Source organism: Passer montanus, unplaced genomic scaffold, assembly GCF_014805655.1.
Source record: "Passer montanus isolate IOZ18808 unplaced genomic scaffold, ASM1480565v1 scaffold25, whole genome shotgun sequence".
Lineage (NCBI taxonomy): Eukaryota > Metazoa > Chordata > Aves > Passeriformes > Passeridae > Passer > Passer montanus.
In genome coordinates this window covers 11,118,814-11,145,738 of record NW_024367149.1, presented here as the reverse complement: position 1 = coordinate 11,145,738, position 26,925 = coordinate 11,118,814, and the positions used below count along the sequence as shown (strand labels likewise).

Below are 26,925 nucleotides of genomic sequence, written 5' to 3'. Positions count from 1 at the left end.
CATCTGGAGAATAAAGACTTTCTCCTTATCTGTTTTGTAGTAATGGCTAAAAGTAATCCAGATGCAAAACTCCAACCAAGATAAAACAAACTCTTTCTAAGACATTAAAAGCCATTTTAAAAGCCACCTAATATGAAGAAAAAACAGTGGTAAAAGTGATATTTTTTAAAGCTGAGGAGGCACATCTATTTCTTTCTCCCTCCCCTAAGATTAATGTTTATTTTAACAAAAAAAAATCCCATAATAATGGAAAAAACAGATTTGAAAGTTTCATGAGCTCTCTCACCCCTCTTAACACCCTGCCCAGGGTGGAATTTGGGGCTGCTGTCCCTGAGGGCTCTCCCAGGCTCTGTTCCTGTGGCTTTGTGGTGCAAATTCTGCTCCCTTCCAACACCTCCAACTTCAGCACTCCAATCCCACTTTTTACCCTGGGCCAAGATTAACATTTCCAGAGCTGAGCTCGAGGTCGAGCAGAGCTGAAATTTATGTTTTGCCAGGAGCTTTTTATAGGCAGGATTATTTAAACTGCAGAACTCATGTGGGAAAAAGGGGGATACTCATGGGAATTTTGCCTTTTATGTGCAGAATGAAATGAAAAACTCATTCAGGAAGACAACGATGAGAACACCCAGATGTACCCACAGTTTTTAAAGCATAAAAATAAGTGAGGCAGAAGGAGTGCAAACAGATATTCCTCCCCAGCTCTGCATGAGGACACTTATGAGAGAAGAAAGAAAATTATGGGATGTGGGGATTTTTTTTATATTTGTCTGTCTTCTTTCAGAGTGGTTTTAGTTTAATGTGAATATTGATCAATTTACTGAGAATTGGCTCCTGTGCACACCAGGGGCTCTGCCCTGAGGGTGCCCTCAAAGGTAAGAGGTCCCACAGAAAGACAAAACTAAGAGTTTTAAGACACAGATACACTAATTAGTACTTTTAAACCCCATTTACAAGGTGACAGCATCTCCCCAGCTGGGGGGATGTCGGGGCACTGGGAGCACTCCATCCCTCCACCCAAAACTGCTTCCCACTCCATTTCCATCCCAAGCCAGCTCCTGTCCAGCCCATGAATTCCTTTGGGCACTCATGGGTTTCCTGGCACGGGTCACAGCCCATGGCTGCAGCCCAGTGCTGCAGACACCACCCACACACCCCCTGAGCACAGACACCCCAAAGAGTGCCCAGGTTTACCCCAGAGCCCAGTGCTCCTGCAGTCCCACACTGCTCCAGCCTGCCCGGCCCTGAGGCAGGGCATGGAGTGTGAGAAGAGTCCTGTTTATCCCTGAAAGGAGTTCTGTCAAGGTTAGACATGGAAAACAAGAAGAAGAAAAGACAAAGGAGAGGCCTGCAGCTGGATCTTGGCTGAGGACAGTGGTGGAGACTGCTCTGCGTGGATTTGCTGTGGCCAATGAACAAGTATAAACTTTCTGAAGAGGTATAAAAGACAGTGTGCTGTTAAAATAAGCAGAGAGAAGCCTTCTGAAAGGCACGGTGCTCTTCTGTGTCTCCCTGACACAGCCCCACCCCAGCCGTGCCCTGCTGAGTGTCCCCAAGGGCCACTCAGAGCCCTGGTGCTGGGGTTGGGCTGGTGCAGCCGGTGTGGCTGAGATGAGGAGCAGGGATGGGAAGGTGGAACTGCCATCGTTCCCAGCTGGGGCTGCCCTGGATCCCTGGCAGTGCCCAGGGCCAGGCTGGAGCAGCCTGGGACGCGGGAGGTGTCCCTGCCATGGCAGGGTGGCACTGGGGGGGCTCTGAGGTCCTTCCAGCCCAGCCCCACCTGTGACTGATCTCTCAGAGCTTTAAACACAGCAAGGACCAAGGGTGTTCCTTGGCCTCACCTACACAAAACTTCTCTCTTCACTAGGTGTGCACCCAGTACCAACTATTAACCATTTCCGTCCTGCTTTCCGTCCCGTTTTCCTGCCTCATCCACTCCTCCCATCCCATTTCTCTCTTACAGACATTTCCTCCCTAATCAAAACCTCCCCCCAAGGCTGATTCTGCAAAAGGAGAGCCAGAGGAGAGTGTGCTGTCAATAAATCCCTGCTCTTACTCTCCCTCAATTCCCTCTCCTCTCCTGCTGCCCTTTCCTGCCAATGCCATGTTTTGAAGGTTCTCCTTTCATCAGGAATCTTTCAAGCCAGAGGCAAGGGAAGAGGAGGCACTTGAGCCTCGCTGCTGAGCCACGACAGCAGGAACCTTGAACACCCACTCACTTTATTTCTCTGAGAATTCAAACCAGAAATTTAAATTATGTTTACCAGAAACTGCAATTTATTTGCTTTTCATCACTCAAAAATAAGGAATATTTCTTGAATACTTCATTAACCTCCAACTTCTGCAGTAGAAAAAGATTTTTATTTAATTTAATTAAAAACCGTGAAGTGATTCATTGTATGCTTTGCTCTTACAACAGTGACTCTAAACTTGCCTTCAAAAATTATTCTGATTAATTAACAACTGCATGTGATTTAAACATTATTTTAATGAGTCGTTTGGGTTTGTTTTTTTAATAAAGAGATGAGTAAAACAAAGCCCTGCAAATCACAGCGAGTGAACAAAGAGTGCCTGGCTTTAGGATGGAAAACACCACACAAATCATGGCTTGTCAGGAAGTCAGCCTGGCCAGCACCTGCATCCAAGATGTGGGACACCACGGATGGGATGGAAAACAGCCTGTGGGGACTGCTCATTTGTGTATTCCATGAGAATCCAGAAAGCAAAGCTAAAAGAAGGAAGCAGCAAAGGAGTTTATAAAAATTTGGGGTTCTTTCCCCCTGTTTGTTGCAAGATGGTGAGGGTGGAATGGCAGGGTTGCCACTTCATCAAGTCAAGTTAATAAAATAAATCAGCATTTTATTCCAAAAGACCTCTGAAAATGAAAATAAAATAAATCCCAAGTCTGCATTATTCCCCCAAAAGAATGAACAAACAACACCTCCCCAAAATGCAATTCACAAAGTCTATTAATGTTCCCTAATTTATAACCCTGAGCACCATAAAAAGTTGAAAAGTCAGGTGGAACAGCTGGGGCAAAGTCTGACTAAACCCAACTGAAATCCCTGTATTAATCCACACTGATTAGGATGCAAGGAAAAAAAAAAAACCTGCTGCAGCAGAGGCCCAAAAGCTGAATTTTTCAGGGATAAGTCGTGTGTATTTTGGTTCTAAGCATATTTCTAAGTCCTTAAACATGTTGAGAAAATGCCCTGACAGGACAAAGACAGGAAATATTTTAAGATGCCCTCATATTTGGTCGTTTTTGCATATCACTGCAAAGGCAGCCTCACATGGGCTGAACTCAGCTAAGCAGATCAGAGAAACTTCCCTGTGTGGCCCCTGCAGCAGCTGACACTGCTGATGCCAAAGCAGACAGGCCTAGGAAGGAGAAAACCTTGGGAAAAAAAATAAAATGAAGAAATAAAAAGTGCAGAAACCACAACAAAATTATCCACGGTAGGCTGGAATAAAATCTTCATGACATTTTTATAAAGTACTTAGACTAAGGGCATTACTGTAGGTATCAGCTTTCAATCATGAAATCTCAAATTAAGAGCAGTGTGACACTTGCAAGGAGAAATAAAAGCTTGTTGCTATGGCAATCTATGCAAATTCTCTGTGCCAAGGAAATGTTCGAGTCTAATGGGGAAAAAACCCTACAAGAGAAGGAAAAAAAACCCCAAAGTAGAACTGGGCTGCTCACCAGAATTTAAGTCACGTCCAGGATTGAAGGCTCTGCTGTTGACAGTGGTCGAGAGTCGATCGCAGCTGATGGTTCTGGACACGTTGGTGTTGAAATTCCCATCAAATCTGGGAGGACAACAACAGGATCAGCAATCAAACATTATTTACTGAACCTACATTTACAATGGAGACACAGCTTTTTAATGTTTCAGTGTAAATAACTATTAATAGTAAGATATTGCTGTTGAAATTCCCATCAAATCTGGAAAGACAACAGGATCAACAATCAAACATTTATTGAATCTACATTTACAATGCAAAAATCACAGCTTTTTAATGTTTCAGTGTAAATATTTATAGTAACACAGAGCTGAAATTCCCATCAAATATGGAAGGACAACAAGAGGAATAGCAATCAAACATTTTTTATTAAACCTACATTTATAATAAACCCAAAATTTTTTAATGTTTCAGTGTAAATAACTAGTAATAGTGAGAAATTAGTGTTGAAATTCCCACCAAATCTGGAAAAACAAGAAAAGGATGCATGAAAAGATGATTATGGAATCAAAGAAGGGTTGGAAAGAACCTCAAAACCCATCCCATTGCACCCCAACACCTCCAGCCCCAGCGTCCAGCCTGGCCTTGGGCACTGCCAGGGATCCAGGGGCTGCTCTGGGCACCTGTGCCAGGGCCTGCCCACCCTCCCAGGCAGGAATTCCTTCCCAATTTCCCACCTAACCCTGCCCTCCTTTGCCTCAAAGCCATCCTGCACGTTGTTGTCCCAAGTCCCTTTGATCTGCGCTGTCCTCGCTCTCCACAGCCAGGAAGAGGAACGGACGGACAGACGGACACCAAGGTCTCCTGTCTGTGCTCCTGCTCAGCCCCGGGCTGAAGATCAGCCTGGGATGCTCTGAGAGAGCCAGAGCAGCCAAACCTGGAGCTGTGCACGGCCCGTCCCCTCTGCTGGAGCTCTTTGCTGACATTACTGGCAGCCTCCTCCCAGGGAGCTTCCCAAGCCCTCTCTGTCGAGGAAAAGGCATTTCCCAGGAATGCAGCTCTTGGATGGAGGCCGTGGCTTTTCTTATCGCCCTCAAAATGTAACCACTTCAAAAAAATCACAGCTCTTTCCAAGAGAGCAAAACTGCTGTTGATTTTTTGTTGGCTGAAGAATCTCCAGCCTAAGATTGATTGATAACGGATGGGTTCCACAAAAATCGTGTTTATCTTGGGGCAAACCCAAAAAACTGCACATTAAACATCTCCATCCTAAAGAAATATTTCCGAGCACGGCTGAGGAACAACCCCACAGTGAAAAATAATGACTTTTCAGGATGTAAACGGATTGTCCCAGAGCTCCCATCAAAATCTATTAGTGATGGCAACAGGATGCCTTGTTAGCAACCAACATTATTCATTTACTGCATTAAAATGCTTCAACATGCTCCAAAAATCATCCAAGGCCTCAGCTCCTCTCAGGAAGCCACTGTTAGCTACCCACCAGGATGATGAATTTGTGGATGCCTAAACAATCTGCAGCAGAGCTGAAGAAGGAAACAAAAAAAATTCCTGCAGCCCAATCCCATCCCTTCTTCTTACAGCAAAAAGGAAATGCAGTTAATGGGGGAAAAAAGTATAAATAAAAGATGAAAAATTGTTTTCAGTCCCATAAATTAAAGACCAGACCTGCCAGCCTCGAGCAAGGGCTGCCCCAGACTGGGCTAGGTGGGATGTCTGCCTCAAATCTCCTTCCAGCTGCTGTTTGCCTTAAAATTGACTTTTTGCACCTTGCAATGGAGTGGTTTTGGTTCCATGGCACAAGGACCTGGAGGAGAGAGCAGCTCCCATCACAGCTGAAAATCAAACCCAGGAACTGGCAGCACTGTGGCCAATCTACATTGCAATATTTGTCATCATTTTAATGACACTGCAGAACTTTCCACGTGCTTCTAAGTTTCACTCAGAATGCATTATTAATATATTTAAGCATTTCCGCATTAAAGCCACAATTAAAACCAAAGCCCAGCACTGCTAAGTGGCCTTTCCAACTGATGTTTGTATTCTCAGCTGTAAATACTGGTTTTACCTTTCCCACCACGTTCATACCTTGCACATTTACCACTCAAGTTTCAAACTGTACAGACCTTCCCATCACTCACTTTGGAAAAAGTTAAAACACCAAAAATATCTGTATTTTAATATTTGAAGAAGAGCATTGACCAGCACCTTTTCTCTGCACAGAGCAGACAATTTTTACCAGTGTCTCCTAAAACTTTTACCAGTGCCTCCCTTATTTTTCACCAGTGTCTCCCTAAATTCTTACCCTAAAATCTCCCCTTTTTACCTTAATCTTTACCTCTCTTTAATTCCTGTCTCCTTTAATTTTTACCTGTCTCCCCTAATTTTTACCAGCATCTCCCTTCATTTCTACCAGTGTTTTCCTAAATTCTTACCCGTCTCTCTAAATTTTTATCAGCGTCTCCCCTAATTTTTACCAGTGTCTTCCTACATTCTTATATGTATCTCCTTTTAATTTTTACCAGTATCTCCCTAAATCTTCACCAGCACCTCCCTTAATTTTTACCAGTATCTCCCTTAATTTTTTGCAGGGTCTTCCTACATTCTTACCTGTTAATTTTAACCTTAGTGTCTCTGTTAATTTTAACCTCTGTTAAAATTTTAATTTTAATTTTAATTTTAAATGTTAATTTTAATTTTAACCTTAGTTTCCCTTAATTTTCACCAGTGTCTCCCTAAATTCTCACTGTCTCCCTTCATTTTTACCAGCGTCTCCCTAAATCCTCACCACTATCTCCTTTCATTTTTACCAGTATCTCCCTTAATTTTTTGCAGTGTCTTCCTCCATTCTTACCTGTGTCTCTGTTAATTTTAACCTTAGTTTCCCTTAATTTTCACCTGTCTCCCTAAATTCTCACTGTCTCCCTTCATTTTTACCAGCGTCTCCCTAAATCCTCACCACTATCTCCTTTCATTTTTAGCAGTATCTCCCTCAATTTTTCACAATGTCTCCCTAAATTCTTACCTGTGTCTCCATTAATTTTAAAGCGAGTTTCCCTTAACTTTTACCTGTGCCTCCCTAAATTCTTACCACTACCTCCCTTCATTTTTAGCAGTGTTTCCCTAAATCCTCACCACTATCTCCTTTAATTTTTAGCAGTATCTCCCTTAATTTTTCACAATGTCTCCCTAAATTCTTACCTGTGTCTCCATTAATTTTATCCCAAGTTTCCTTTAATTTTCACCTGTGCCTCCCTAAATCCTCACCACTATCTCCCTGCATTTTCACCAGTGTCTCCCTTGACTTTCACCAGTGTCTCCCTTGACTTTCACCAGTCTGCCACTTTTGCCAGGAGCACGACCAAAAGGCCAATAAAAGCCCCTTGAGATTTCACCCAAGATATTCCAGATGACAACACTTAGAAACCCCTCCAAAATCCTCATCAAAAACCCCACACCAAAATTTTCAAGCTATAATTTTGGGGCTTTTTTAAACAGATTTAAAGCCAATAAAAGGCATTGGCTGAGATTCACTTCCAAGGCAGCTTCCTCCAGCCCATCCCCCTTCTCCCTGTCTTGCTGCTGGATTCCCTTTAATGAAGAAGGGATGGAAGCTCATCCCGAGGGAGCAAACAGAGCCGCCACTCCCACTTTGATCTGGTCCCCACGGAGCTCCACGCTCCCCGCCTGCCTCCCCAGATCCCGCCTTGATTGACGTTGGCTCTGATGTGCAAACTGCTTTGAACTTCACACATGAAATTCCCATCAGGCCGCGCTCATTTTTATTCTCCTTCAACAGGATTTACGAGCGGGAGACGGGCGAGCGGAGGAGATAAAATGAATTTGCAGGAGCTTTGAATCTGACATCAAAACGGAGCTCGAGTGAGCTCCAATTGGATTTTGCTCGGCCTGAATTTACAGTGTAAATCAACTTCTTTTGTGTGGTTGGAGTTTAGGGAAAAACGAGGGAGATGTGGATAAAAATGGCACTTGAGCAGCTGCTGAGGGCTTCATATTGTTCTAATACTCATTTTTTCCTTTTCTCTTCATTCTTACTAATTCAAGCTGACATTAATATGCAAATGAAATTACATAAGTTCACTCAAAATTCAGGGTTTCCTTTGAAATTCCCAACTAGGCCTTGTTTGCTTGATTGCAAGGCAAGATTTTAACTCATATTTTCCATAAATACTTAAATATAGGGTTCCCACTGCATCTAAACAGAATGCTGGAAAACAATGTTTTTATGAATAAATTCAACCAAAAAAAAAGAGCTACTGATGGTTCAGTTACACAATTTCTTCTGGCAAGGCACCAAAGTTGTTCCCATTATTTCAAGCATTCTTGAAAAATCCAAGTATAGCTGCTCTCAGCTGTGAGGAGAATGTACTATTGGAAGGAGGATGCAGCCCAGGAATACAAACCATTCCCAACGTCATTTTTTCACAAGGAATTTCTATTCCAAACCCCATTTTTTCATGAGGAATTTGGCCACATGAGAAGTAAAAGCAAGAGCCCGGGAGAGAAGTTTCCTAAATACCTGCTGCACTTGATGGGCAAAAGCTGCCAAGGACTGTGCAGAGTGCCTCCATCTCCTAGCACCCCCTGGGCTGTACTGCAGCCTGAAACTCTGTCAGAACAGCACATACATCTTAAATTTCATTGATTGTGGCCCCCCAGTCCTCCTCTGGAAGTGCAGCTCTTCAGGTACTGCAGCAACCCAAGGAACTGAACAGGATTCCTGTTATCTCCCACTTAACTGCTCCAGAGAGGAAAGATAAACACAGAAAGAGCTGTGATAAAATTGAACTGCAATAGCAAATATTTAACCATCTGTTTAAAAAAAAAAAAAAGGCAAAAACCAGACCACTTCTGAAGGCAGTATCACAGCCAGGGAGTAAATGATTTTCAAATAGAGGTTTGTAAACTCCCTTATTCAAACAGCTCCATTCATGTTTGCAATGCACCACTGCCAAGTAGGGTGTTTTACCAACAAATATTTCTCCATTCCAGCTTCTTCCACAAATTTGGATAAATGCATTCCCTAAGCTCTTATCAGCATAGTTAAATAAAGAGCAAAAACAGATTTCCAGCTGCCTTGCAAGGCAGCCAGAGTGGGAGCATTAATGAACACCAGTGCCCCGAGCAGATGGATTTTGGAGAGCTGGGGCAGCCTCCCAGCAGTGAGATCCATTTGTGGCCTCCAGGGAAGGAGGGGGATGAAAAGGCACCCATGTCCAACGAGGAGGAGCAGAGAGGGACACTGGGGCAGCCTCCTGGGGCTGCCACTCTCTCCCTGCTCATATTCCACAAAAACTGCATTTCCTTTCTCTCCCAGAGCCGAGGACACGAAATGCTGGAGCACATCAGAGTGATGGGTCTTAAAACTGGATCATGCTCAGGGAAGACTTTTTATGTCCCCTTAAAAGCATCATCTGGTTTTTGTTGGAAAAGCTGCAGGAACAGTTGCCTTTCCTCACAAATGCATGTGAATAATCTATTTTATTTTCTGGAAGGTGGTTCCTACTGCAGCCACTGCTGTGTTACAAAGCACTGGCAGGTGCTCTAACACAACCAACCTCCCTGGCAAACTGCAGCTATAGAAAGCCACTTCTGGAAGTCTCCCACAAGACAGCATCTATCACAACTTCTCCAGAAAAAGACATTTTGTGTAGTGGGTAGAAGACAAATACTCAGCCATTACCCACATATCTGACTTACTCTTAGAGTGGAAGGAGCTTGATTTCCTTTCATCTGCAAATATTCACCATAAACCACCTCTTTGTCTGCCTGTTGGCATCCAGGCCAGCAACATCTCTATGGATGAAGTTATTCCAGTCATCACTCCCAGGCCAGACCATGCAGAGCTGCAAAGGTAGAACCCTCTAAAGCTTCCAAACCTGCTTCACAAAACTCAATTCTTAAATCCCTATTTAGACACTTCCCACAACTCACACGCATCCCAGGAGTTCCCACTGCAGGTACTCAGGACTTTTGATAAATAAATTCTGTTTATTCTTTCCCTCCCTTCTTGGTGCTCCATCAGCCCATTCCAGATCCAAGACTCCCTCAACACCTGCCGAGGCCTTTCAGGCACGAAAACCAGGAGACTCCAACTTGCACACAAAGCCTTTTATCCTCTTCAGGAGAAAGACACTTTAATTAAAACATTGTCTGGTAAATCACCACCCAGCTCCATCGTGATAGGGAATGTCTGGGGACAGCATGAAATCTGCTCCTCATGGCTTACTGAGCAGCCTGTGCTGGTGAGGGACACAAAGGCTCGGTTTTCCAGCAGGGATTTCTTCCAGGATTAGAAGATGCACCTCACTTGACATCCATTTTCCTTATCTCCCATCGGTTTGTAAGAGCCTGGAGCACTTTATCCAGATTAACTCTGTCTGCTTGGGGCAGCCACTTCCCCAGTGCCTGGGAAAAGGAGCTGGTCCGGGTGCCCAGGTCTGACCCAGGGACACAAACACAGCTGGGTGCTTGGGCAGGCACCAATTTCCACACCAAGCACGTGGGAAGAGCTGGGAAAGCTCTGCTCCCTGCCTGCCCCCGTGCCATTCCCAGAGCTTGGTTAGGGAGAGCTGAAAATCCCAACAGAGACCATCTGCCTTTGGAAAAGGATCACCAAAACCAAGGGGGAATGTGAGGATCGCCTTACAGGCCCAAAGTTCCCAGAGCTCCCTGAATTTCAGATTCCAACAGGAGAACACGAGCCCTGCTTCCCCTCCTTGGCAGCCCCTGCGCGTGGGTTTAGGCCTGGGATTATCTCCCTGTGCCCAAGCACATTCAGAGGCTTTGGTAAAGCAGTTGAGTAATTTTATCAGGAAATGTTTGTTGAATTAAGGCCTTGCCAAAACCACTCGATAGCCACCAACTGCCTCATCCAGTTGGGTTTGCATATTCCAATTCATTTCTCTTCACCACTTTCCAAACCAAGGCAGCTCCATTGCACAACCCTGCCTTGGAGGGGGCACAAACACACAACTGCTGGTCTTACACCAGTGAAACCAGAATATTCGGGGTACAAAACAGCAAGCAAAAGCACAGTCAGGCTGAGAATTTCAATCCAGACTGGAATCACATGGAAATTCATTCATTTGGGCTCTTCACTGCAAGAGCCAGCACCACGTACTGGCAATAAAATAAATATTGCTTTCCCTGTCGTAGCTCACTACTCATTAAACAACCAATTTAAATGCCAGGTTCGTTTTCTAGCCCAGTCTGTGCTGTTTTCTATCATTTATTTATACTCACGAGGTGTGGAAATCTCACCGTTTATCCCAAGCAACATGAAAAACCAATGCTTGGATTTCCAGAAGAAATACAAGCAAACTGATGGATAATTTTCTTAATGGTAACAACAAACACAAACTGAAGTCAGCAATCCCTTAAAAAAAGAATAATAACAATTTAAAAATCCTTTCCCTATAGAATAGTTTATCCTTCCCAAGTTAATTTTCCCCAGACCAAACTTGCAGCATTCCCAATTAATTGTCAATAAATTGGACAATAAGAGGCTGAACTCCATGGGACTAACAGCCTTAAATACTGTGGGGAAAACTTTCAAATCTACCTAAAAATACCTAAAAAACCACTGTAGATATGCACTTCTGACACTGCTCTTGCCCCAAGTGTTTGCTCAATGAAGAGGTCACATGAGGAAACAGCCAGAAGAAGAACACAAAACTAAAATACGTAAAAATACCTAAAAATAGCATGTAGATAATGCACTTCTGACACTGCTCTTGCCCCAAATGTTTGCTCAATGAAGAGGCCACATGAGGAAACAGCCAGAAGAAGAACACACAGAGTTCAGGAGCTGTAACACAAACATTTCACAACCCTCCAGAACAAAAACCACAGCCCTGAGGACTCAGACATGGCCAAGGATCTCATGGAAAAAGCGATTTTCACAGACAAATCTGGGTCTTTTCCACATGACCTCTTCTGCAGCAGCAGTTAATAAATACTTTAACCAAAAAATTATATTTATTGCTGCTTTAACACCAACATTAAACATTTCAAACACCAAGGATAAGCTGTTAGCAGCAGTAGCACATCCAATTTAACTCTCTGCAAGTGCAGACCCAGCTAGTCCACAAATTAAACATGGAAGAATTCAAAATATGATCACAATATCCAGGGGACTCGGCTTCATTCCTGATATTTTACCTAAAATGGGGAATCTCCCAGAAATGCAATGCCACAGGGAAGGAAAATGAAAGGAAGAGCAGATGGGAGAGGCAGAAATGGGAGAAAAACTGAAATGATGGCAGAAGCATTTAGACAAATCAGGCAATGAACAAAGCATGGAGCTAAAACTTGGAATTTCCAAACACAAAATACATTTTTATATTATTTTTTTTGTCTTGCAGATGATTTCCGACAGACAGCACTGAGTCCAATGGTCAGATACGCCTCAACCAGGGCTTGCAAAGGTCCAGAACATCCTGATAAACTGGTCTGGAAACCATTTAATTATTGATCCAAGCAACTAAATGATGAAAATCATGCTGTAGAGCCTGAACGAGGAGCTGTGCAAACAGTAAATTCCCCCCTCTGCTCTGCCAGCTGTTTGTGTTCTGAACCTCTTACTGGGAAGGAAATTTGTGCAAGCTCACCACAGGTAAAGAAAATTCTGAAAGACTTCCAAGCTATGAAATTTTGGAGGACGAAGTGAAAGGGAATTCACTAAAGTTCCAGACTAAAGGCAGACTTCTCTTTCTAATGAAAAATGAGGCCACGCTAACAAGGGGGTGATAAATCTCATTTCTCCTTCCCCTCAGCCCTTGCTTGGAAGGTGTTCCTGGTGATTCCTGCATGGATTTTGTGATCAGAGGGCAGAAAGGTTTTTATCCTCAAAGAATTCCTGACCCTTTTGTCCACACTGCCAACAGTCTGGATGTGGCAGCATTTTCCACAGGCACCTTGTCCAGCAGGAACTACATCTGTGTCCTTGGAGTCACCTGATGACCCAAATTACCTTCCTCTCTCTCAAATGTGTTTAAATCAGACTGAGATAGAAATAATAACAATCAGTCTGTAATCAAGGTTTGCATAAATGAAAAGTTACTCTTGTTCTTTTCAAGACCATATGGAAGTAAATGTTTAAAATGTTCAGGATTTCAAGAAAATTACTCCTCTTTAATTGGAAAAATCAGGGCTTCTATCACCCATTTTACAGTTAGAAAACCCAAAGAAATTTCTGCAAATATGCAGCACAACAGAAATTATTAAAGACAACCAACTGCCTGGATTTTACTCAAAACTCCTGTACTTCAAACCAAACCAAAGTGAACATGAACAAATGCAGTTTCCAAGCAATGGACTCGATTTCATTAAACCTCTGCTATCAAACAGCAGCATGTCAGCCTGATTAAACTGCAGCACAGTGCTGTTAGCATGTGATGGACTGACCAACTCGTGATTTTGGCTGCTTCAAAGGAGAGGAAAAGGTCCCATGACCAGCGTGAGGAGAGGTATTCAGGGCAAGCAGTGCAAAAGCGGTGTCTTGGATCTAGACAGAGTCTTTTTGTACAGAACACCATGAGCAAACTTTCTTCCTTTTATTGCTTCCAGCTGATTCCCAGCTCTTGTTTAAAGCCTGTCATTAAACACTGGTGTGGGAGAAATGTAGAAGAAGATGAGGACAAGATAAGAGGCACCTTTGGAGTTTCGCCTTCTCCATTTTTACCCAAATTAGCACAACACTCAGGCTGTTTTGCAAAGAAACCTTTGTTTTCTTCCCAGATAAACTGAGAGCATGAGGAATTCCAGGATTCCATACTCACTCCATCATGGACGGGGGGATGGTGCAGCAGTCCTGGATGGCAGTCAGGGGCGAGGTGAGGTGAGCAGTGTATGAGGCTTCCACGACCTGCTTGTTCCGATTCACGACGTCCAAGTAACGGTTGAACTTCTCACGGATTTTTTTTGCCAACTGGAAAAAAACATAAGGAAGTTTAAAATGAACCCAGTTTCTTTGCATTACCCCATGCCTTAACAAGCAATTAAAACCTGTGTTAAAGACAATTGTTTTCTGATTTGCTCATTGTGTTTTTATATTTGTGGCTTAAGCAAGAAGTCAATTAATTAATATTGGCTGCAGCAAGGAGACTATATAAGAAAATAAAATACATTTACCTTCCAGAAATGAGTGCTTCAATAGAGTTTGCATGTGTGAAAAGTGTGATTTCCATCACACAAACTTCCCTTTCACTAAGAACTGACAGCTGGATGTGACACTGCTGCTTGCTCCAAGGCCTGACAGGGGTGTGGTGGAGAATAAACCAGGCCCCAAGTGAATTTATTGAAGTTCTATACATGGACACTTCAGGAAAGCCCAAATAATGGTGTTAGAGATGCCTTCACTCTACAGAACTGCTACTGCTCCAGGAGCAAAGAGCCAACAGCAAATCTCCCACTGATGGGAGCAACCTCAGGATCCAAGGAACCCAAATAACCCAAATATTCCTCTGTTCCTCAGCAGCCTCTTCCTCAGGTGGATCTGTGCAGAAGTACTTCACCACCTCTTTCATGGAGATTTGGGCAAAAAAACCATCCCAGTTTTGCTTTTCAGCTACATTACTGCTGCTTTCCTGGGAGGCTGAGCAGTGCCTGGGTGGTTTTCTCATGGATCCAGAGCTCACTGTGCCTACTCACAATCCACAGCTTCAACCACAAACTGAAAAATCTAAAACTGATGTTATACTACAGCAGCAAGAAAATAATGACAAAAGTCCTGCACCAGTGAAATTCCTCCTGAAGCCTTTTGTTGTCAGAGGGACTCCTTATAAATCGGGACAAGGTTTAGAGGTGACACTGTGATTTGTAAGAGCCAATTTTGCTCCTTTCAGAAAGTAAAACAAACAGGTTGTGGCCCCTCCCATGCAATTCTCAGATTAAAAAAAATTAGGGTGGCTCACTTTGGAAATAGCAAATTGGGTACTTCAGCCCTTCTTTTTAAATGCTTCTGAAAAAAAATAATTAAAACAAAAGTAAAATTAGTGGGTTTTTGCTGGCAAATAGTTGCAAACTGGTGTGATCTGAGGGCTGGTGGTGCCTCTGCTCTCTCCATGCCAGGCAGATTCCAGGCACTGGGAAGGGCTGAGCGTGCTGGGACACATCCCAGGCTGTCGGAGTGACTGTGCTGTCACAGAAGAGCTCGTTTGTGTCCCTTCATTAGGCACTTCACAACGAGCCTGACTAATGACTGCCAGGGAAAATGGCAAAGGAAAAATCTGTGGCTGCTCCTGGAGCAAACGTGACAGTGAACACAGTTACCAGCAGGCATCAGGTTTTACAAGGAACATTTGCTGAGATTTTCACTCTTTCATCAAAGGCAGGAATTGATGAAATGGATAATGGATCAGGCTTTTTTTTTTTCTCTGCATTTTCTGCATCCCGTTCACACCAACCAATTATATATTTAATAATCAGCCAGACGCATCCCAAATGAAAGAATCATCTCTTAAGCAACAGACAGAGGTGTTGAATAATCAGAAATGCTGCTCTGCATTTCTGCAAACTTCTCCAGAGCTAAATCAGCTCCTCAACCCACAGCACTCCTCTCTCCTGCTCCCTGCACACCCCAAACCCCAGAGGGATGATTGAACAGTGCTGCTGCTTTGTGTGCTGGCAAACAGCCCTGGATTCTCCAGATCCCTGCACTAACAAATGTCTCTCCTAACTCTCACCAGCAGGCCGTTTTGTCGTGATTTACTGGGCTCCGTGAGGCAGGGGGCCTCCCTGATATCAGCACTGCCCTGCCTCCCTGCTCCAGGGAATGCTGCGCCTCCGGGACAGGTCTCCAAGGAGCACAGGTTTAATAGGACCCCGCTCAAATGACTTGCAGAATTACACCTAATTAGTTCTGTGGAATGATTTATTGCCAAGGCACCAGAGGACTGCTAATGGGCTCCTCCATGTTAGACATCCAGCACTATTAAATTGCTCCCAGTTGCTAAGATAATAAGCTGTTGGGGAGATCCTTTCCTGGTTTCCAATAAACTTCCTTTTTGTCTGGCTGTACCCCCTCAAATGTGTTTTTAGAAGTGGATTCTCCTGGAATTGTTTAAAACCCACCATTAAACACTGGTGTAGGAGAAAGCTAGAGGAAGATGAGGACAAGATAAGAGGCACATTTGGAGTTTTCCCTTCTCTGTTTTTATCCAAAGTAGCAGAAAACTCAGGCTATTTTGCAAAGAAACCTTCGTTTTCTTCCCAGATGAAATGAGAGCATGAGTACATCATGGATGGGGGGGGATGGTGCAGCAGTCACACAGCACAAATTGTTTGTGTTCTCAAACAAACACGAGCCAAGTTTCCTAAATCAAAGCACTTAGATTTGGTGGGTACAAAGTCCTCCTCTCTGGGAGAGGCTGGGCAAGTGAAATGCCAAGGTAAACCAGATATTTCAATCTGAGATTTCTTTGGTTTCCCTACCTGAGATCAGGAAGAGGGGAGAGAGCTGAAGTTTGCTGAGCATCATTAGCAGCCATAAAACCATCACAGGGCCCCAGAACAAAAGGCCCCTGGTTTGGAATCAGAGCTGCTCTCTGATAAATGAATGCTGTTCAAGCTGAGGCTTCGGTGTTGATGAGTTTTCACCTTCGAGGTTGAACGATAAAAGCACCCCACAGCCTTTGAATTTCACCCTGCTGTGCCGAGTCTAAAGATCTGACAAATCTGTTTTTCAGAAGATCCTGTACTTCAGAAGCTGACAAAAAGCAAATGCTTTGTTCCCAAACTGTGTCTCCCATGGAAAAGCCTCTGAATGGCTCAAAGTCACTCCGGTATTTTTCTGAAACGGGATCCAGCGCCTCGGTCGGGGCAGGGAGTCAAGTGCGTGTCAGCAGCGAGCGATCTGAAACCTCCCAGAGCTCCAGACACCATTCCCTGCCCACAGCTGGAAGGTCTGACTTCGTCTAATCTAAAGAACTCTAAAAATATTGCCCTCTGATACCAAGACAATGCTCCCAACAATCCAAACCACTTCAAAACCAGCGAACTCAATAAAGTCACCGAGGACAGGACGATCCAAAAATAATTTTCCGTTGAAAATTTCTTTGAATGAATAAACTATGATAAGAAACTGAGGGTAGCACACCAATGAAATACTAGAAACAAATGGTTCTAATTAATCAAACTGAGAAGTATCACCCAGATGAAGCCTAACAAAACAAAGTTTTCTTCCATAGTTGGGCTTCACTTCCCTCCCAAACTTTATTCCCTTTGCAGGGTGATGCACTCAGCTGCTGGAGTCTGTCACAGGAGAAGCTGCAGGCTTAAATCACCTTCTCCTCTTTCTAAATAAAAACCTGAAGTTTTTATCCAGCACATACCCTGTTTTTTTTAACCTGCCTGAAGCTGGAGAGCTGCTGGATGCTGATGGATGCCAGACCCACAAAACCTCCACAGTAGAGAAAGAGAGATAACAAATAATGAAAGGACAGAAGACTGAGTTATGAAACCATGCTTACATAATTGTTAAAGTATTTTTAAGGCAAAATGGAAAATTGTGCCCCCAATCAGGCACAGGAAAGGGGCAGGGATGTCCCACACCTGGGTGGGTACCAAGTGTGACAGACATTTCCTGCTCCCACAGAAATCCTCCAATTCACCCATTTTAATGGAGACTGAAATAAATCTGGATACCTTGAGATTGACATAAAATATTATTATCCCACACAAAGTGTTCTTTGCCTCATCCCAAAAACAACAGCAAGGGGAAGCCTCTGTGGGCATTTTTCGTATTTCTGTGTTTTCTCCTTAACTTTAATAAACAAAACAATGAGCAGAGAGTGCTCTCTGTGAACAATGCAGCCATTAGCCCTGTTTTCCCTGGATTTCCTCTGGCAGCTGACATGCAGCCAAAGCCCCTGGGTTTGCAGACAGGTTGGACTGTAACACCTGTTTCTATTACTGCAGCACCCCTGGGTAATGCACTTCAATTGTCACCATCTCCACTGACAACCTTTCATCACAACATCACTGAGCTCCTCTAATTTTCCCAGAGACATTTCCCTCATTTGCATCGTTCCCTCGAGGTTTTTTTTAAAGCTTCTTCCCCCTCAAAGCTCCACAGCTCTGAAGTCTTCCCTTTGCAGGGAGCTCTGAGGGAAAGCAGAGCTCCAAGGTGAGGTTTTATTTCTGGCTGTAGCTTGAAAGCCAAGGTATTTTTCATGTTTCCAAGCCTGTATATAAAATATGCATCAGTGGGGTTGACAGGCAGGGATGCCAGGACGGACTCACAGCCAGGATTTAACACTGTCAAGCTCCTTGGAAATGATTGCTTACACATGGCAGAGCCGAGTTAGAATTGTGAGGCTTAAATTACCTCTGTAAACCAGAAAAATCTGGAAAAAAGCACCTCTCTCCAACCCCCACCAAGCATTCATCCTGCTGCTGTATCACAACTGAGCATCCACGGGTTCCTAACCCAGGAAACTTTTAATGTTAATTTATTTTTCATCTGCGTGGCTCTTGAAGGAACCACTGGTTTTGTACCAACCCTGAAGAGCCAGAGGTCAGCAGGGATATGGCTCAAGGAAGGGTCACAGAATCACCTCCAGCTTCATCCCACACCTCTCTTTTAAAGGATTCTAACCATTCATGGAATCCTGGAATGCTCTGGGTTGAGAGGGACCTCAAGCATCGTCCTGTTCCACCCCATCATGGGCAGGGACACCTTCCACTATCCCAGGCTGCTCCAACCTGGCCTGGGACACTGCCAGGGATCCAGGGGCAGCCACAGCTTCTGTGGCCTTCCCACCCTCACATGGAAGAATTTCTCCCTAAAATCCCTCTAAACCTCCCCTCCTTCCACTTAAGTCCATTCTCCCCTGTGGAAAGTCCCCGTTCCTGCTTCTCTGGGTGACACTGAAAATATATTTCATTATTGCAACCAGCATGCAGGAAACCACTTTCCAATGTGCACTTTGTCACGGAAACCAGCACTCATTTGAGGTTTTCTACTGGCCAGCACCTTTGGCAAAGCTTCCCAAGACTTATTCCAAGGAAGATGTTAAACAGGATGCACAGCAAAACCTAGAGAGAGGTCACAATTCCTGAATCATTCTGGAAGTACATTAAACACACAATAATTGCCTTTTATTGTGAGTGTGAATTCATTAATGTGTGTGAACACACCACTTCTCACAGCCAGGGAACGTGCTGTGCTCAACAGCTAAATGTAATTTTTTCAGCACATTTCAGATCTATTTCCTCCCCAAGGACCTCTTTGCCCAGTCCAAAACCAACCAGACTAAAAATCCAACCCAACAGCAGCATGGCCTAAGCTTTTCAAGCCTTTTCTCCTCGAAGCTGGTCAATCCACTCCTGCCTGAGAGCATTTCACCCTCTCGTGTGTGGAGCCCAGACCCCTGCTCTCCACACCACGGGAAGCAGATGTCTGGCAGGACACTGAACACACACTGACTTCCTTGACATTAGCTAATGTAGATTTTCCCCCTCATAAAACTCCTCCTGTCCCACTTTATTTGCATCACTAACTCACAGCACTGCATTCTCATATCATATGAGAGTTCTCTGATGCTGAAACAACTCACAGGGAAGGAATCCAAGTTAGTTTTGGCCATTGCCATCCCATTTTTAATAACCTATTCAAAGCAGAAAAGGTTTTATCTGTCAGGTACAACAGTAATTCTATAACTGCAGACCTCAAAAGTGTAAGCAGCTCAACGCTGAGAGGTAAAACTGCTCCTTGTGTGGCACGAAGAAAGCCAAAGGTATTGAACAGTTAGGCCTGAAGGCCAACAGCTGGAATCTTTCTCTTTTTCAATAAACTGAGAGTCATTATTTACATGGTTTGGTACAAAAAACCCACCACCCCCACAACAATTCAGTGCTCTGCCAAAAAACCAAAAAAATCCCAGCTGACATAAAATTGTCATTAATTGCCTTTGGATATCAGTTGCTATGAAAATGTTAATGAATGAGCAAAGCAGAAATGAGATTTCTCTGGCAGGGGATTTCATCTGCTTACATTTGTTTGCCTTTGCTCAAGATGATCCCATTCAATGTCCTACTCTTATAAAAATCAGGTTCTAATGCTGGGGATTCATTAGGGCTAAAAAATCTGGTTATTAATGAACCAGGAGTGCTCAATTATTCTTCCATCCACTTCACTGTAGAGCTTTTAAGCACAGTAATTATACTTTAGCAGAGCCCCGTTTTCTCCCCTGACAGCTCCAAATCCATCACCCCACCTCCAGTGTTTGGACAGCTCTTTAAATCCACTTGGGATGAACACAGACATCTGCTCTGGGAAACAAGGACTGTCTTTTCCTCAGTGGAGAATCCGCAGTCAGGACTTCAAAGAAGTTTTAATCCAGTTTCTTGGTTTCCCAAAAACAGTTTTGCCTTTCAAAAGCCATCTGATACATCTGATCCAGCCCACATGGCCCTTCTGTGGTGCACAGACCACCCAGAAACACTCCTGGAAATGCTGCCCTCCACCACACAGAGCCAGAGAGCCCATCCTGAGGGATGCTGGGATGGTTTGGGATTTAAATTGTTAAGCTCAGGTGACAAGTACATTCCCATGGTCCCTCTGTTTGCAAGCGCCCACCTGGGCATGCCTGCAGGGAAGCCAAAGCCTCCAAAAGGCCCAGGAGTCCCCATCCCTGGAGGGATTTAAAATCCCTGTGGATGTGGCACCTGGGGACATGAGGTGGCCTTGGCAGTGCTGGGAATGGTCTTGAAGGTCTTTTCCCACCTGAAAGTTCCTTATGATCCCATCTGAACCAGCTCTGCTTTGACTTTTTCCTCAGTAAAAAAATTAAAGCAGACTGGAAATGTCACCATTTCCAGGAAGCACAACTTGGAGAGTTAATGATTTCTGTATTCCAGCAGCAGTCTGAACCCACATGAACATGCTCTGGGAAACCACAGTGGGGCTACCTGCAGGGCTGAGCTGCACCCCCCTCTTCCCCAGGGAAAGCCCCACTCTGAGGAGCTTCTGGTTTTCCTGAACACTAAAACTGGTTTGATAGGGGTCTAGGAAAGTCAGGTTACTTCTGAAGGTTGAGCAAGTCCATGCTTAGACTGGGAAGAAAAGCTGGTTCTTTGTTCCACTTCTTCAACCAAAACCTATCACCTTTACCACAAACAGTACTGGGACTTTAATTTCTGAAAGAATAAAACATGACCTACTTGATCTGTTTGAAAACTGATCCAAAATTAATTTTAAAAATATACACATGTATTAAAACGCAAACAACCCATGTATTATCTCAATGTTAAACAGAAGAGTTAAATGTTGAAATGTGTTCCTGTAAAACCCCACAAAATTACAAGCACCCCTCAACCACACCTGTGATGCACCAGGCTGTAGCTGTCCCATATTTCCACATCATAATAATATTAATGGGTTTACTTTGAATTTGAAATTTAAAAAGAGACACTTCCAACATGAAAGCCTGACAATTAATGGGAATTACTTCATGAGGGCCCTTTTGCTTCAGGGACAGCCCCACACCAAGCAGATGGAAAAGCTCTGCAAAATTCTCAAAAGCATCACCAGCACATGCAGCCCATCCCCATTTCCATCCTATTCCTGGCTGTGATCTGGGGTTAGGAAGGGGCCACGAATGCAGACAGAAAGAATTCCCTGAGCTCACTCTGCCACTGGAGGTGAAGGGTTTTGGTCTCACCTGCTGAACTTCGCTTTCTCCATTCGATATTTTCTCTGTGTACACGAAGGAGTTGAATATCCTCTGCAAGAAAAACCAGAAAGGAAGTGTGAGAGGCTTTTTGGTCATCAAAGCCCCAGGAAAGCAGCTCCAAAGGGTGGGTGGGTGAGGAAATGGGGTCAGAGAGGGGCCTGGACCCTCCCAATGCCAGGCTCCCAAGGGGAATCATGTCTCCATGTGGGATCTGCACACAGAGGTTGAATTTGGAAGGCAAAGACATAACAGGTTTTTTTTTCCAAATATCTGTTTATTTACCAAACTGACATAAGATGCTAAAACTAGTTCCACGTGCAAACTATGACCCTTCTTTTGCTAAACATTCAACCCAATAAAACTACTTTTAAAAGCACTTTTTTCCAACTAAAACATGAGGCTGGGAGCCAAATTTAGTATGTGGAAAAGACAAGAGGGACCCAAATTGAACACAACCAGATTAACCTCATTAATAGCAAAAAAAAAAAAAAAAGAAATGTATCAGAAGACAGAGGTGAGAGCTGTGTCCTCCTGTGGGAAGCTCAGCTCCCAGGGGGACAGGTGACAGCCATGCTGCCATCCCTGTTTACAGACACAGAGGAGAAAACACCCAACACCTTGCTATATTCTGCTTCCAGACTGAAAAATAAGACTGGAAACATTTGGAGGGCTGATTTACACCAACAGCATTACTAAAAGGTTTGCCTGATCATCTGAGCTTCTCTTCCAAGATTTCTCACTGCCAAGGGCACTCTTCCCTTGGGGACAGTGGGGCCATCCCCACTGGCAAATGTACAATATCCCTAAAATATTCTTTTGCTGTCTTAACAGCAATCAGTGATATCAACAGCTGTAATAGCAATAAATGGAGGTTATTGAGGCTGTCAAGACATCTCTGCAGCAGAGCTGGGGATCAGCTGGGGGGATGGGTCCCACTTCTGTCAGTGCTGAGTCACACACATGGCACAGATCTGGCCCAGGACAGGGATCCCTAAACACCCTGGACTGCATTATCAGCACTAATGACTGCAATTACTAAAAAGTTTCCATTTCATCCAAATTCATCTCCCTGACAACTCTTGGAGTCCACAGCTCTAAGGGTTTTTTGATGCAGGTTCAGCTGATTCCCTCCCAGCAGTTACAGGCAGCAAAGCCAGCCTGGAAAATCCTTTGGTGTGCTCCCCATCATCACTTCCCCTTATCCCTCTCCCTCCTGAGGACCTGAGGAATTTCAAAAATGCGAACTCTTCATTCTGAAGAAGCATTTGGAAGGGCAGCAATAAATCTCCTTGGCTTACAAGGCTCAGAGAGCCAAGAAGGGGGAGCAGGGGAGGGGGAAAAAAAAGGTTTCTACTCTTAAAAGCTGCCCATACATCGAGACTTCATCAAGACCTTTGTTTAAAGTTCTGCTTGGGTACTTTAACTACAAACATGTTGGCTTTTTTCTTCCCTCCCTCATGAGATGAAAAGATAACTTAAACATCAGAAGGAAATACATTAAAGCATGTCATTTTGATGCAAAATGTTTTAAATGAATTGAATTTTTCTGTCCACACAGCGTTTAGTGTGCAGACATCAAAAGGAACGAGGAGGAAATCAACTGTCAGCTCCTGAGAATGGAGCTCTCTGTCCCTAACACAAAGCTGACCCTTCTCCCACCCTTTTCACATGTAGCCCATTTATGAACTTGCAAAATAATGCCAGAGAACATCACCCGTGGTTATGTAAGAGTCACAATGCCAGCAGGAATTTATTTGACTTGGTTTTTAACCTATTTTTGCTTGACTTTGAGTTAATTTCTTTAAAATGCTCTGGTATACTCTGTTGTTTTAATTAAAAGCACTGTGCCTGGCTGAGAGGGGGGAGCAGGAATTCCTCAGTTAAACTAAACACACATAATGAGTAAACTAACAGTAAAAATCGAGTAAGGATTGAGAATCCAACCCCGAGGCTACACATGAACTGCTCAGCCCCTGCCTGCGTCCAGTCCCTACCAGGGATATCTGCTCCCTACTCAAAAATTCCTGGGCACAATTCCACCCAGGGTGGGAAAAACATCTTTAAGCTAATTTCACTGACTTAAAAGTGCCCTAACTTTAACCAGAAAATCAGAGTTAAGTGCCAACCTCAAATGAAGTTGAGGGAACTTCACAGAGCAAAGAGAAAGTCAGCCCCACACACAACCTCGGCAAAACAGTCTAAATATTTAGGAGAACTTGCCCTGCAGTTTACACAGCCCATTAGCATCTGTACTTTATTCTCCCCACCCCTCTCGTTTAATTGGCTCTGTGGAGCAGATGGCAGCAGGCTCAGCTCCCTCACAGAACAATCCCACACGTGTTTAATGAGATGCTTGCCCAGCATTATTTGTCATAACCCATCACCACTCGCCCTCCCAACATGGGAAGGCTGTGCTGGATCAGCATCTGGATCAGCATCCAGCCTTTGCTCTGGATCAGCATCCAGCCTTTGCTCTGGATCAGCATCCAGCCTTTCCCCTCATTCAGCATCCAACCTTTCCTCTGGATCAGCATCCAGCCTTTGCTCTGGATCAGCATCCAGCCTTTCCTCTGGATCAGCATCCAGCCTTTGCTCTGGATCAGCATCCAACATTTCCCCTGGATCAGCATCCAGCCTTTGCTCTGGATGAGCATCCAGCCTTTCCCCAACCCAGCACCCAGCCTTTTCTCTGGTTCAACATCCAGCCTTTCCACTCATTCAGTATCCAGCCTTTTCTCTGGTTCAACATCCAACCTTTCCACTCATTCAGTACCCAGCCTTTCCCCTCATTCAGCACTCAACCCTTCCCCAGCTCAGCATCCAGCCTTTCCCCTGGATCAGGATCCATCCCTAGCCCTGGTTCAGCCCTTTCCCTTGAGCTGCTCCTCCCCCAGCCATGGAATATCTCCATCCCCACCATCACTCCCAACATCCCAGCACACACGTCCTCAAGCTCCCAAATGCCACCTTCTTTCCCTTAATTTGCCTTTGTATGCAGTAATTAAATGAGAAAAACCCTTTATTTTACATCCAGGTGGAACTATCCCAGTGCTGTGACTGAAGCAATGTCTACTTTCTAATACTAAAAAAATAATGCTGGAGAGTTTGATTTATCCTGACACTTTCCACAACAGCAAGAGGACAAGTGGAAACAGCCTTAAGCTGAGACAGGAGATTAAGGTTAGATACTAGAAAATATTTTTCATTGTTTTTGGCGTCAGGCATTGGGATAGGTTGCTCAGGGAGGTGGTGGAGTCCCCATCCCTGGAGGAGTTCTGGATCTGGGTTTAATGGTTCCATTAGGGGTGGGTCAACAGCTGGACTTGATGATGTTAAAGATCTCTTCCAACCCTGATGATTCTCTAATTCTTCATTTCAAAGCTTATTATAATATTCCTAAAGATTCTGTTGGGATTACTCAGACACTGGAGAGCAGCAGCACTTGCCTGGCTGTACCTGCAGCTCTCTGCTCAGCTTTAGGCTCAGTGCTGCTCCCAGGGGCTCAGCACAAAGCCCTGAACCATCCCGGGGCCTCTGGCAGCACCCAAACCCTGGGCACATCACTCCTGCTCCTAAGCCTGCCCAGCCCTCCTGCCTGGCTGCACAAACACAAGCCTAGAGAGAGAAAATCCTGGTTTCTGCAGGGATCACCACCAGGGAAGAATCCATGACAGCTCCTCAGGAAAGCTGGGAGATGCAGCCCTGTGAGCCTGCAGGGAGCCCTGGATGGAGCCCTGAGGAAGCTGAGGTTTGTTTTCCAAACACACATTCCCAGAGTATCCCACTCTTGACTTCCCAAGTCCTGAAGTACCTGGCTGGGTCAAAGCACTTGCAGCTTCCTAGGGAATTCTTCTGTGGTACCTGCATAAATCCTTTAATGACCCAACTGTCTGGCTGTTAGCTTTGGACAGCAGGTCAAGAATTTGATAAGAGAGAGAAATCAGGAAGTGATGAGGGATTCAGGAGCAGGGGGCTGGGACAGGGAAGATTTGGGCCACCAGCATGTAATGCCTGGCACAGGTGGGGTCTGACAGTGATGGATGGGCCCAGCACCCAAACCACATCTCAGGGCAGGATGGAGTCAGGTTTCCCACCAAGCCAGAGATAAGCTCGAGTTTAGCTCTGTGGTGTCCCAAAAAATCCTTACTTAAGAGACTTTTGTTTATCTGAAACTGAAGGCAACTCAGTTTTGAATCTGGGAGAAGACTAAACCAAGCACTGCATAACAAGTAAAATGTTAAGTGGCTCGTTCCCTCGATTCCTCAGGATGAAAATGCACTGCAGTGGGAAAAACACCTCCAAAAGCCCCAGTCTGGCTGCCAGCACAGCATCAAAACAAACAGAAAAATCCACCACCCCCAAATCTCCAAGGCTCCCAAGCAAACACAGGCACCAACTGCTCTGCAGAGCACTCAACCATTTGCACATCACTTTATTTGCCAGACAAGACCCAAATCCATCTCCCTGACAACAAAAATAACATTTTTTTGAGACAAAGAGAATGAGGGAAAACAAACACAGGATTAGTAAAATATCCACTGAGCTGTAAATACACTGAAGCAGCTTCACCATCCACACAAGCTATTTAAAAAAAACCAAAAAAATCCAACAAACCACTCATCTTTCTGCAGGTTTAGGGCATGGACTGCTGTTAGCTGTCATGTTTGGGTAAGGACTCCATGACAAAAATCCACAATATTAAAAAAGTTACACAGAATAATAAAATGTAGGTGTGTAAAACACAGGGCAGAATCAGCTCAGCAGGGCTGTGGTACTTTGTAAACTTCAGGCAGCCCCTAACCAGGGTCTGGTTCCTACTTGAAAGGTTAATGTTTTAAAAAGTGGTGAGCCAACAAATATCCAACAAATCCTTTTCCTGGTGGAGCTCACCCCGTGAGGGGCTGTTTTCAGGGAAACCTGTGCCTTCTGCCTGGAGTTTATTTTTGCAGTGTCTGAAGCCATCTCGTGTTCTGTTTTGTTACCATTTTCTAAAACCAAGGAACATTAACCAGAGACTTCCCAGGAGATCAGGGACATGCTCCGTGTTTTCCTTCAGGAATTTCCAGTCAGACATGGAAAAAGCTGAAGGGAATTGGAGGAAAACACTGGAAAGGCAAATCCAGAGGGATGGGAGCACTGAGGGCAGCAGTACAGATCTGAAAGGAATATCCCCACACCACCCCACAAACGCCTTTCTCCTCCTGTGGGTTTCAAAAACCCCATGTTTTCAGAAGGGATTCAACTAATTAATGCTCTTACTCATTACATGATTTGTGGGGCAGCCACAGACACCTGAATCAGAGAGAAAAGTGATGCTGAGCTCAGCTCAGTCCCTGCCTTCAGAAATGAGGACTTTCCCAACTAATTTTTCTAATTAATGCCTCTAACTTTTTCTAATCAATTGTTGTAATTAATCATGAGCAGTGTGATTTCCACTTCAGCCATCACGTAGCTACCTTTCTTCTCAAACTCATATTGTTGGAGTTTGATTGGGAAATTGCTGAAATTTGAAGTTTTGCTG

General features: G+C 44.3%; 1 protein-coding gene across 2 annotated transcripts in view; it reads right to left on the bottom strand.

Annotated features, from left to right (window-relative positions):
• The window catches only part of CACHD1 (cache domain containing 1), an 86,133-nt gene that overhangs the window by 34,768 nt on the left and 24,440 nt on the right, over positions 1-26,925 (bottom strand). For both annotated transcript variants that reach the window (XM_039711770.1, XM_039711771.1), the window contains exons 2-4: positions 21,393-21,455; positions 13,509-13,657; positions 3,707-3,813 (exon numbers count right to left, since the gene is read on the bottom strand). In XM_039711770.1, coding sequence (XP_039567704.1) covers positions 3,707-3,813; positions 13,509-13,657; positions 21,393-21,455 — 319 coding nt within the window. The remainder of the gene's footprint in view (positions 1-3,706; positions 3,814-13,508; positions 13,658-21,392; positions 21,456-26,925) is intronic.